The 13,294-nt window shown below is 46.5% G+C and overlaps 1 protein-coding gene across 2 annotated transcripts in view; it reads left to right on the top strand.

Annotated features, from left to right (window-relative positions):
- Positions 1-13,294, top strand: part of ITGB5 (integrin subunit beta 5) — a 110,068-nt gene that overhangs the window by 39,295 nt on the left and 57,479 nt on the right. For both annotated transcript variants that reach the window (XM_079156177.1, XM_079156176.1), the window contains exon 5: positions 555-723. In XM_079156177.1, coding sequence (XP_079012303.1) covers positions 555-723 — 169 coding nt within the window. The remainder of the gene's footprint in view (positions 1-554; positions 724-13,294) is intronic.

Below are 13,294 nucleotides of genomic sequence, written 5' to 3'. Positions count from 1 at the left end.
CTAGGAGAGCTGCTAGTTTATCAGTGCATTGTTTATAAGTGAATGAAAAAACAAAGAACGTTTTCATGCCTGTTTCATTTAGCATTTGTTTGTGTGCCAGCACACCCCAGTGGTCACTGAGTGGGTTGTCATAAAGAGGTTATGGGACCCTTCATCACACAGCAGCGACGCAGTGGATGTGAGAACCTGGTTTCCTATAGAAACTTTCCTTGGTGGACGTGGTCCACCTTGCCCATGCTGCTGGGCCCACTCATCTTCCAAGGCCCATGTTAAGTCTTTCTCCATCCACAAGAGCCAGTTAAAGTCCCCACTTCCTTTGAGTCATTGGTCCATACCGTTCACTTGTGTGGTTTATGCTGTCTTGCCTGTAGTTAGGGCTGGATGACTGGAGAGTAGGGGTTGTGTTATTTTTATTTGTTCTTCCCATAATGCCTGGCCCAGGGCATATGGTAGGTGCAGGATAAATATTTATTGGTGTTTCCCCAGGCACAGAACACTGGGCTAAGATTTAGTGGTGATGCTGGGAAAGTGACTCTTGTCTTCTTTCTCTCTAGTTACAAGTTATTTCCAAACTGCGTCCCCTCCTTTGGGTTCCGCCATCTGCTGCCTCTCACTGACAGAGTCGACAGCTTCAATGAGGAAGTTCGGAAACAGAGGGTGTCCCGGAACCGTGATGCCCCCGAGGGGGGCTTCGACGCAGTCCTTCAGGCAGCTGTCTGCAAGGTAATTTTTTTGGCACAGGGAGGTCAAGGTAGAGAGAGTCGGTGTTGGCACTTCCTGCAGGAGGTGGCAGAGTGTGAGCCACTCCGGCATGTGGCTCCTGTCTGCTCTTCCACCAGAGGGTGAGCTCTGTGGCACCTTGGGGAAGTGTACAGCAGTCAAGTCACCTGGAGCCTGGGGACGCATTGGGCTATATGTGTCTGTCAGGGTGTGGCCATGAGCAGTGGGATACTGTCTTTGCCAGGAGACAACTGTTCTGTGTTTATGAATTGGCTTTTTTGCTTATTACCAGGGGAAAAAGAGTAAATGTCAAGCCATATACAGAGAAACCATTAGAGCGCTCTAGCCCAGTTTGGGTAGATCTTAAAGATTGCCCTGTTGGCTAATCCAGCCAAAAATGAGAACTGTATGACATCTTCATTTGCATTTCTCTTTATTTGTGTTTCTCCTGCTTCTTTGTGATTATGTGAATCCAGAGTCAGGACATAGACATAGGTCAGGAATAAACTCATGTTTTGAGTTTGTAAGGTTCCCATCTCAGAGAAATAAATAAATGGAGTATTGGCAATCACTTATTCTTAAAATAAGTCACAACAACTCACCACCACCAACCAAAGGTAAAAATAAGTCACTCTTGAGCTCACTACCACAGCTCATGCCCCTCTATTTTGTGCATACACTGAGCATTTTTCTGTAGTGAGCATCATAGAGGATGTATAATTGGTAATGCTTTCTTGCACGCTCAGGCAAGTTCATCAATAGGGGGTGTTGGGACTCTTCTGTTTGGGGAGGGAACCCAGTTGAGAGGCTGCATGTGGCAGCTGCTGTTCGCTTCGTGATCAGCACCTAGCTGCCCACTTCCATAGCATCTGAGCTCAGAGATCGTGTGTTCAGCATGACGTGCTGACGTTTTCTCTCCACTCAGTCCTTGACAAGGATGAGAAGAGAACCACAGTTGTCCTTTCTGGAATAAGAAACCCCAAATGGCAGACAGAACTGGATAAGGGGAAGGGGAAAAAAAGGGAAAGAAAGCAGCACGCTTCCTGCTGTCCTCCTGGAATGGAGGGTAGCATGGCTTCCTGTCCAGGATGATGGCTGGCCAGAGACACATGGTTTGATTTAGAGGTCCCTGATGTGTTTTAGGAGTCTGAAAGCCAGATGGAACGCAAGTAGAATACATTCAGCTCTGAATCAAACATATCACAAAATAGTTTTTTGTTTTTTTATGTTTGTTCTGTTTTTTTCTTTTTGTACCAGGGATTCAACCCAGGAGTACTTGATCATGGAGCCACACCCCCAGCCATCTTTTATATTTTATTTAGGGACAGGGTCTTGCTGAGTTACTTAGGGCCTCACTAAGTTGCTGAGGCTGTCTTTGAACTTTGTGATCCTTCTGCTTCAGCCTCTCATTTTTTGACTGGCATTCAGCAATTGATTGTACAAGGCTTTGTCTTCACAGACATTCAGCCAAATTCTACTTCTTGGCAGGGGACAAATGGTGCAGGGAAGACATAAGATCCTCCTCATCTCCCCATCTCAAGAATTGTGTGCATTTTCTTTTTTCAGGGGTCGAAGTGATCTTTAAGGCTGGGCGGGTGGGGGAAGAACCCATACAGGCGTAAGCCACGTCCAGCTCTGTTCATTCTGCTAGATTAAGTGCAACAGTGTCATTGAGCACTTGAACCACAGTGGTCTTTGAAAAGCCACTGGGCACACCCTGTGCCAGCAGAATCTTCCTGTGCCATTCCAGATGGATAGAATATTCTAGCCCTTGCAATATTCAATAGTCTAGCAGGTGGTCTGAACCTGGTGAGTTACTGTTGACTGGGAGGCACTTTATGAGCACGTTAACAGCCTCATACCTCCTGTGGTTTTCATGTGGCCTGGGGAACAGGGAGTACACGGAAAGTTAATAATTGCTTAGAATCGTGCCGTGTGGCAGCCACTGGCTTCTCTCTTCAACTTTTCTTTTCCTTTGTGCTGCCAGTTTATGTTTAGGCATGCAGCACGCCATTTCTTTCTCACTTGAAATCACCTCTTTTTAATAAATATCATTTTCCCTGGTTTGCTACAGCTTTGCTTATTGTAGCAAAAAACCAGAAATAGACTATGGTCTCCCTTATGGTGAAAGAGTTTATAATAATCATAATATTAAAAATATTGAATGACTTGACTAAGACAAACTAAGGAGTGGGTGAAAAGCAAGTTGTAAAACAGAATGCACAGGATGATCCTGTTTGGCAGACAAAAGAAAGAGAAATATATGGGAAAATATTGGAAATAGACCAAAATGTGTAACAGTACTTGTCTCAGGTGGTTGAATTATTTGGGGTTTTTATTTTTTTCTTGGTGATTTTTAATTTTGTGTTTACCTAGGTTTCCACAATGAATATGTATGATTTTTAAAATTAGGGAACATCTCAAAACACAAGAAAGTAGAGAACAGTGAAATCAAAATCTATGCGTCCTTGGCCAATTTGTTTCCTATGTGTTCACAACCTGCCTGTCCTCTGTTGTTTGAAGCAAATCTCAGATGTCATTCTGAAGTCCTAAGCATTCCTTGCTTTGTTTACTGAGTTTTCTGGCTCCTTCCATTTGCCCAGATTGAAGGCCTTTTCTCTGAATCCTGCAAACTGTGTGTGACAGAGGAGGAGGCCTGGGATCTCATGCACTTGTCCGGGTGCCTCCTAAGGACTGGAGTTGCCTGCACAGCCCCCAGCCCCCCAACCCCCAAGTGGGGCATGCTGTACTTCCCCTGACCTTGTGCCCTTGGAGATGGAGCCAATAACAGGCCCTGTCTCACCACCGTGGGAAGCTCTTGGCGCTGGTTTCCTTCTCACTCTGGTTTTTCTGGGATGGACCATTGGCCTTCAACTTGTGGGACAGGGTCATAGAGTGTTCACATGACTGATTTTAAATCCCACCTCTGTGGCCTGCTGCATGTTCCTTGGAAAGCTGTTCTTTGCAAGAAGAAGGAAATTGCCTAATTCTATTTTTTTTTTCTTTCTTTTCTTTTCTTTTTTCTTTTTTCTTTTTGTTTTTAAAGGATTCTATTCAGGATAAGGACCCTGTCCTGTGGGTGATAGTTTGCTCTCAGCAGGTCCCATTGCTGTGAGAGGCAGTTTGACCTCATCCTCAGCCACAGACTGCCTCTCTGCAGGCATTTCACCAAGGCACTCTCTGTGGCTGGGTTGGAAGGGGAGATGCCACTGCTCATACTTTCTCGTTTTCACCCTGAAGCCTATGATTGAGCCTGTTTGTACTTGTTTAAATACAGAATGATTTCTCCTGATACTAGTTTTATTGCTCTCCCAGGCCTTTCTGGAAGTTTTCTCTAAGTCGTTTATTTCTGAATTGCACAGGTAGAAGCATGGTGGGTGGTTGGGACTGGAACTATTCCTGTTCTCCCCAGATAGGAAGTGCCTGTGTCCTCAGGAGCAGCTGCCAAGGAGTTCCCCATTCCAAGTTGCCAGTCTCCACTTGGCTGTTCCCATGGCTCTCAGGTTAAAGAAGTGGCCTGCACATTTGGGCCTGGCTGGGTACGTGCTGCTGCATGGGATTCTACGGACTGCGTTCTCCTGACAGCCAAAAAAATAAGGTCTCTGTGACTCAGTGCATTCCCCCATGTGCCTCAGCTTCTACTGCCGCAGCATTTAGCCTCTGTATCTTTTAGATGGACCTTCTCTTTTAATCCTTATTCTCCAGTGTTGCATTGAGTGGTAAATTTTTAAAGCATTTCTCTCCTCCCAGAACTAGATGGAGAGGTAAGTCTTATGACAAAGTTGCTTCATTTGAATAAAAAAAATTGTTTATGGTGTGGACTAAGCCCTTTATTTGCTAGTGAGACCGTCGTAATCTGAAATGGAAACCAGAGCCCCAGAGGGGCTGATGGGACCCCTGCATGCTGACAAGACTTTCCACAAGAATGCAGTCTCTGGACCTTGAGAAGCAGAGTGACTGCCACCCTTGCTTGATTGTCATCCATGTTCCAGATAATTTTTGTTTCTTTTTTTCGCATGGTGCTGGGGATTGGACACAGGGCTTCATGCTTGCTAGGCAAGTGCTTTACCATGGAGCTACTTCCCCAACTTCTGATCTTGATTTTTTTTTTTTTTTTTTTTTTTTTTGGTTCTGGGGATTGAACCCAGGGTCGCTTAACCACTAAGCCGCATCCTCAGCCCTTTTTAAAATATTTTATTTGGAGAGAAGCTCTTGCTAAATTGCTTAGGGCCTTGCTAAATTGCTGAGGTTGGCTTTGAACTCGCAGATCCTCCTGCCTCAGCCTCCCAAGCCACATGTGTGGGCCACCGTGCCCTGCTTGATCTTGATTCTTGTAAGAGTCCTGCAGTGTATTGGTGGTAGTGTTGTTTCTCGTTTTATAAGTGAGGAAACAGTAGGACAGGAATTCATTATACTTATTCTTAGTGAGGAGTAGGACCAGGACTTGGACCAGGTCTGGTCCAGTCTAAAGCCCCAGGCTTTCTATTACCCAGTGACTGGGTCCTCTGGAAGGAGCAACACTGAGTCCTGTCATTGCGCCCTGGGATCTCCCTCTTCTGCTGCTCACTGGATGGCTCTGTGCTCTTCTGGGAAATACAGGAGGGCAGGAAGGCAGGAGGCCCAGAGTGCCTTCCAGCTGTACTGGTGAGTGCTACTTTTCACAAAGGACGTGTGGTCACAGCCTTGTCTCCCTTTGCTCATGCTTTTCTTTTCCGGGTTCAGGTTTGAGCCTCAGACCCTGCAGCAGCAGTTACAGATGCCTGGGAAGGGTGGGAAATTCCCTAGTCCCACATTCAGGCATAGCTGTGAGGGGTTTCCTCTGCACCCTTCCCTCTCCCAGTCCCCAGAATTGACTGATCTCTTTTGACTCATTGCCTGATTTCTTTTAGACCCTAGACTTTGGTCATTTTTCCCACATGGATTGAGAAATGTAGGAAATTGCCTTCCCTTCCTTGAGGAAGGCACCCCCCTGCACCCCACCCAATACAACCCCAGGCACGCACCTGAAGGGGCTTCTCCACACGCTCTGCCTTCTGGCCATCTGTCTCAGCATGTGGGAACTGCTTCTGCAGCAGATTGCACCCCGGGTTTCTGGGTCTCAATCCAGCACCAGCCTGCTTGCTCCTCCTCTGCTGCAGTGCCTTGGGGAAACTCCAGTGAAGCAGGGATTTCTTTGAGGACGCTGGAACAAGGTGTGGCACCCCCGCCCCACTGTGTCCTTGTCTGGTGGTGCCAGCTCCCTTCAGCCTTCGGGGTTCAGGTGATTGTGGTTCCACACATGCTTTGAATCACTGGTTTGCTCTCTGGAGTGACCTTGCAAGTCTGTGATGCCCTGGTTGACTGTGTTGGGGGCTTACCCTCCTGCTGACAGCTGCCTAATATCACAGGGGCGTGGGAATGGGCTGAATTACATCTCTGGATTGTCAGCAGGGCAAATGGAGAGTCCCCATTTCCTCTCACACTCCAGTGTAAACCAGCCACATGCCTTCCTTCGCCTCTCTGCCTCAGGAGGGTGCACGTGCCGGTCGCCCCTTCCCTGACCCAGGTGGGGAAGACAGCCTGGGAGAGGCTGTGGGATCTCTTGGATGACTCAGGCTACATTTCCAAACTAGCGAGAATGTCAGTTTTTCATTTCAAGTCCGGGGCTTCTTCCTCTTTAGAAAGTGTATTTGGCAAAGAGGCGGGATTTAGTCTTCGGCCTTCCAGCCCTGTTCCCTCCCGAGCCTCCACCCAGGGCGCTTAGGTCCCAGCCACACGACCTGGGTCACCTACTCTTGACTCCTGCTAGGTCCTTTACACATGTTGTTCCTGTACTTGTGAGACCCTGGTCTTGTAGTCCTACTTTCTTTCTTTTCTTATTAGGAGACTTTTTTTTTTTTTAAATGAAAATGGGTATTTTTTTAATAAGAAGTCTCATTTTTTTTTATTCATTGTACATATATGGGGCACAACTTTTCATTTCTCTGATTGTACACAAAATAGTCATACCGTTTGTGTAATCATACATGTACATAGGGTAATGATGTTTGTCTCATTCCGATACCTTTCCTTCCCCTTGCCACTTCTTACCCCTCATTTCTCTCTACACAATTGATCCTTCCTCCATTTTTCCCTTTCCCTGCCTCATGTATCATCATTAGATCTTATTTATTTTTTTGGTACCAGAGATTGAGTCCAGGGGTGCTTAACCATTGAGCCACACCCCAGACCTTTTAGTATTTTTATTTTGAGATGCTAAGTTGCTTAAAGCCAGCCGAGGCTGGCTTTGAACTTGTAATCCTCCTGCCTCAGCCTCCTGAGCCACTGGGATTACAGGCGTGCACCCCCATGCCCAGCAGTAGACTTTATTCTTCAGAACAGCCTACAACCCCGCCACATGACCTCTTGTATTATCAACGTCCAGCCTCCATGTGATACATTCATTCTAGTCGATGAGCCAGGGTTAACACATCATCATCAACCAAAGTCCACAGTTTACATTAGAGTTCAGTCTTGGTGTGGTTCACTCAATGAATTTTTGACAAATGTGTAACCTCATGTATCCACCATTGTGGTATCATCATTCCCTGCCTGGGAATACCCTGTGCTCACCTTTTCATCTCTCCCTTCTCCCCCAGACCTGCTTTTCTCTTCATGTCTAACCCAGGCCTACTTACCTTACAGACCTCAGCATAGTTGTCTATTTGTCAGGGAAACCTCCCTCGTTGATCATCCTGACTAGGTCAGGGTCCCCCAGTGCCAGGGCCTTGGTCACTCCTATCCCAGTTATCATTTTATTTTTACTTGAGCCATGACTTGAATGATGTACGCCTCCCCTTTGAGACAGTAAAGTCCCTGAAGGCAGGGACAGTATCACTTTTCTCATGACTGTGTATCCTCAGCACCAAGCTCACTGCTTTGCACATAGTAGTTCCTCATTAAACAGCTGGGAGCCAATAAATGCTTTGTGTTCATAGGTGCCTTTGAGTTTCTGAGGCTCAGGAGCTCCCAGGCCCTCCTGACCCACCCTTGTCCTCCCTCCCATCATACCATGCTGCCTCTGTGGCTCTGCAGTGCTTTATGCATGTCCTTTGTCCAACTCAGTGAATGGGATTATGGAGGAAACTAAAAAAAAATTGAGAAAAAGTCTTTATGCTCAGGGATTTGACTTGAATTTGCAAATTCATTAGAAAGTGAACAGCAACCTGTTCGTCAATATTATGTTGACCTATATGAAATGACCAATATTGAACTGTCAGTGATAACTGATATTTGCCTATTGATATTTTCTTCAACAAAATGGGAAATACATATATGGCTCGACCTTATCTATTCTGAAGTTGTCTTCGGCTCAGAGTGGACCTTGCCAAAGAGCCCACATAAAAATGTCTTGCTGCACATTGTTGGGTTTGGGCTTGAGGTGGATGTTTACCTCCTGAGTCACAGGCCAAGATTTCTTTTTCCAAAGAAAGAAATACTACACTTTGGGCTTCATTAAGTTTAACCACGAAACAGATTTTTAAAGAAGATATTTCATGGCAAAGTATGTGGAAGTAGGAAAAACAAACTACTAATCAGAACATGTTTATTGTTATAAAGCCATAGAAACAGGCTCGAATGTCAACATGGTTCTGGAAACCCAATCACAGAGTCTACCCTTGTTTTTCTTTGTGTGCCACATTGGAATTAAGACTCCTTGGTCCCCAAGCTCAGATCTGCTGTGGGATCTGCCCACTGGCTGGCCAGGTCAACCCTCTTTCTTTCCTCTCTCCTCTCTGAAACCTGTCCCCAGTGCTTGCCTGGAAGGTTGATGTACGGAGTGTCTTATTGTTGTGTTTGAAAACGTGTTGAGTATTTACTGGGTTTGAGACCCTGTGAGGTGCCACGGTGGATGCACAGTTGAAATAACCACAGCTCCTGCCTCCATAAACCTCACTCCAGTTGAAAGACGGACACATGAGCAAGATCTGAGGTACAGCGGGGTGCAGGCTCTGTGGGAGGATGGGCTCCTAGGACCCTGTGGTTGAATCATAGTGTTCCTGTCCCTCAGGAGCTCACTCTGGTCTCTTTGCTTCCGTGTGAGACTCCAAGGCTCCTTAAAGGTGGTCATATCATCCCCTTTTGATGAGGAGCCTGAGTAACTTCTCAAAGGTCTTACAGCTAGAAATAACAGCCATAGCTAGAGAAAGAAACTGGACCCTCATGCTGGTGTACTCAACCTTGACGTTAGAGCATCTGCCATCTTTCGAAGTCATACAGGAGCAGAATGGGAACCATCACAAGTACCCGCCTGACCTCGTTTGCCAACGGTGGAACGGGGCAGCGTCGGTCCCTGGGAATCACTGTTGCATGTCCTGCTTCTCTCTAAGCTGTGACCTTCCTGCTTATCAGACAGTCGTAACATGACTCACAGTCCTGAGGGTTTCCAGGGTAATCACCAGTATCATCCCAAGGTCAGCATGCTGATGGAGCCAGGCCCTTCTGGAGAGCATGCTTATCTTGCCCTTGGCTTCCCCGTCTGTAAAATGGGAGCTCTGATGTTTACCTTTCCCAGTTCTGAGAGTGCCACAGAATCACTGGCTTTGCTCCCTCAGGGTCTCATAGCTTCTGGTGAGAGACTGCTGTTCACACGGTGGCTCTTTCTCAGCAGAGGGAGAACGTGCCTGGTGACTCACCAGTGTCAGTGAGGCTGTGGGCTACGTTGACATCTGGCCTGAGGACCCTTTCATTTGGGTCATTGCTAATTTTAGTGGATTGACTTTGAGACCAGAAAACCTGGTCATTTAAAGCTAACGTTTGTTTCCTCACTGAATCCTTTATTCTAGGTGCCCCTGTGTTTCCACAGTCTTCCAGAGAGTGTTTGTGAGTGTTGTCTCTGCACAAATGAGCCACCCACCTGCTGGCAGCAGGTGGGACGTGGCTTTCCTCAGATTCCCAGGCTTCTCTGCACTCTCTAAGGGGCGTCCTCGAGTCTTCCTTGTTCACTTGTCATGTTCTGTATGATCCTTGTGTGTAAATAAATCATTAGAAAATGGTTCTGGGGACCTACAGGCTCACCGTCAGCCTGGAAGATTCTGCTGCACAGACGTAGGCCACGTGCTCAGGGCCCCGTCAGAGACCTGCAGGCCACGTTGCTGCTCTGTTTTCTTCTGTGGCCTACACCACATTCAGGACCCTGGGGGCTGTTTAATGCAGACGTTGATAGTGAGAGAGCAGAGGTGGGTGAGTGGATGGCACTGGGCTTGGAACCCTGTCCTCTTGTCATTGCCTGGGGTATGAGGAGGCCTCCAGGAGCAGAGGAGATCCTACTCAAGACCTTCCAGATTCTTAACTGCCTTGTAGAAGGTTTATGGACAAGTCAGGTATGAATAACAGAGCAAGAAATTTATCATAAAGTAGAAAGTACACCCGAGAACAGAAGTACGGGTGCTCTCAGGGCAAGTTGCCTGTCTGGTCTGGGTTTTAACATTTAGAGAGGGTCAGTAGCTGGGGCTGAACTAGGGGTGTAGGAGAACAGGGTTGCACTTGACATAGCCCTCACGTGTTCTGATCATGCTACTTCCTACATCACCTGTCTCATTAGCATCTTAAATCTCCACCAGGCGTGTACGTTATACTATTACCATGAAGCTAGGGTCATTTCTTGGTCACCAAATTCTTTAATTCACATACTCCCTAAGGGAGGGGTTCCTCCAGGTGCCTTATCGTATGGACACAGGCTCAAGGACACAGTCTGGGTTCCTCAGGATTTATTTGCTGGGCATTCCAACCACTAACGTGCACTTCTCTTTTGAGACTCAGTGCTCTCCGTATCCCTAAATTCTACCTCACTCTGAGGAGACACTGCAAGAAAAAGCTTGTTAACTGACCTTGGCTGTCATTATGCGAGTGGGAATAGACCCTTCTGACTGGACAGGGGATGCAGGAGGTAAGCTGCTTGGAATCCAAGGAAAGGAAGACTTTCCTGGAAAGGATTGCTTCTCAGCAGCAGAGCAAGGCTGTCTGATGTTGCGGTGAGTGTGTGTGGGGGCTCTGTACCAGGTGGAGGGTGCCAGAGGAAAGAGCCCTGTGGCAGATAGGAGCTTGGTCCTGAACAGCTGGGATTCCTTCCAAACCTTAGGTGCCACTTATTTGCTCTACTTTTCTCCCTGGTAACCCTCTTGTGCTTTTGTCTGGCATAGGCCCTTGAGCCTCCTCCATGGTTCTCAGCTGTGCGCCCTTTGGGCTACATTTGTATTTGGGGACTCTGACCATGAACTCTACCGTATATACTGTTTGCCGAGTGCAGCTTGTTTTGAGCTGGCATCTAGAAAGTCTTTCCCTGGCCCCTGTGACTTCCCATGGAGACTCCTTACCAGTGGGACAGGAGAGCTTCTCAAGGAACCCAGGGACAGACTGTAGAGGTGGGACAGGGAGGAGGGTTTTGGAAGCCTGTTCTTGGTCCTTTGAAGGACCTTCCTCCTTTGTCAGAACTTGCAGCCACTGAGCATGACTCCTTCCAACTCCAGGTAGTCAAACTGACCCACAGACTGGCACCTCGGGTCCTCAAACCACTCCCTAACCATTTGACTCTGCCCTGGTCACCAAGTTTTCTCCGGGGCCAGCTGTTAGAGGTGAGCAAGCCAGCAAGTCTGTCTTTGCTCTTGGGAGGAACCAGATTTTATTTTGCTTTTCAAAAACTGGTAAAGGCTAGTCTTCCCTTTCAGTTCCTACTTCTACTTTTTTTATTTTTTATTTTTTTTAAATGACAGAGAGAGAGGTCAGGTTATAAGAAACCAAGAGGTGTGGGGAGATGGAGGCAATCCGTCTGCTAGCTTTAAAGAAGAGCGGGAGACCTGAGGGTTGAAGCCTTGTGGAGTAGCAGGGTCAAGGCAAGGGTTATGGCAACTGGGCCTTGAGCATATTTTTAGGCACATGGGAAGGAACCCGAGAGACTGACTGGTGGAACATTCTCCAGAGTGGGTGGGATTTGTGGGGCTTTGTTTTCTCAGGGAGGGAGGAGCCCGCCTTCCTTTGGGAGAGTGATTTTGTTTGGGATGGAGAGGAAGGTCCTAGCAGAAAGACATCCTGCTGGGGTGGGGGGACCCAAAACTGGGAGATACTAGGAACAGGTATGGCAGGGGGTCCTCTTTCCTGTCTGTGTGATGAAAAGGACCAGGTCACCCTGTGAGTGAGTGTGAGACTGTGTGTTTGAAAGCTGAAACAGATCTAGTGCTGAATTGGATACAGATTTGACCAGCAAAAACAAAGAAGAGTTGAGCAAATCTCGGTCTTGGCCAGACGCCGGATCTCTTGTTCTTTAGTCCAGTGAGTTTCCGTCCCGCCCACCCTGACATTTCCAACCTCGGTCATCCTAGTGAAATCAGTTTTGTTTAGATGTACTTTTTACTCAGAGATGTGGAGAAAAGTTTAGCTAAATAAATTGCTCTTCTTTTTCTTTTAAAAGTTTTTTTTTTTTTTTAAATAGAATATATTCAACATAAAAACTTAGGAAATGAGAATAAGCAGAAAGGGATAAGCATCACCTCTAGCCCTACAGCCCAAGGATGAGATGGTGTGCTTCTGAATGATAGACATGAGCCAGACTTTTTCAGCCCAGTGGAAATACCGAGGACAGAGTATAATTATTGACTGTTGGCTACATTCCAGGTGCTGGGCTGGGTGCTCCAGTATTTCATCTTGTGTAATTCTCTCAACAGCTGTATCTTATCGATACTGTTATTAGCTCCTTCTTACAGTTGAGAATTTGGGACTGACAAAGATTAAGAAACTCGCCCCAGGTCAGAAGACAAGATCAGGCAGTCGTGGGGCTGAACCTAGATTTGCCAGTCCCCTGAGCCCCAGCTCACAACTGCTGACCAGTTTAAAGAATATTTATATGCATTGTTCCCAGCACGTTCCCGACCATCAGTATGTGCAGGTCCTTTTATTGTATTTAAATGACATTTTGAGCAAATCGAGGCTTCTTTTTAAAAATGTCATTGAAGAACAATTGGTATACATAGTGACACATATCATAAATGTACAGTTTGACAGATTTTGACACACGTATACGCTCTTGAGAAATCATCACCACAACCAAGATAATGAACATATCCTTCACCTGCAAAAGTGTAATTGTGCCCTGTCATTTCTTCCTCCCCTTCCACCCCAGGCAACCATTAATTTGGTTTCATTACACATTAGACTGCATTTGCTAAAATTTTATATACATAATATATACCCCCTTTTCTTTGTCTGACTCATTCCATCCCACATAATTATTTTGACTCCTCCACACTCTTTAAGTTTATCTATTCGTTCCTTTAATTTCTGAGTTGCATAGATAACCAGAAGTTTACTTCTCTCCCTTCCCTGTTGATGGACTCCTGGGTTGTTTCTAGTTTTTCCTGTTATGAGACTGCCGTTATCAATGTTTGTGATCACATCTTTGTATAGACGTGTGCTTTCATTTCTCTTGGGTTTATTCCTGGAACGGAATGACTGGGTCATATGATAAGTGTTTAACCTTTTTCTTTCTTTTTTTTGGGGGGAGGGGGGTGGGAGGTCAGTACTGAGGACTGAACCCAGGGGTACTCTATCACTGATCAACATC

Source organism: Sciurus vulgaris (genome assembly GCF_902686455.1).
Source record: "Sciurus vulgaris genome assembly, chromosome: 10".
NCBI lineage: Eukaryota > Metazoa > Chordata > Mammalia > Rodentia > Sciuridae > Sciurus > Sciurus vulgaris.
Note: the sequence above shows the minus strand (reverse complement) of the source record. Positions and strands in the feature narration are given on the sequence as shown.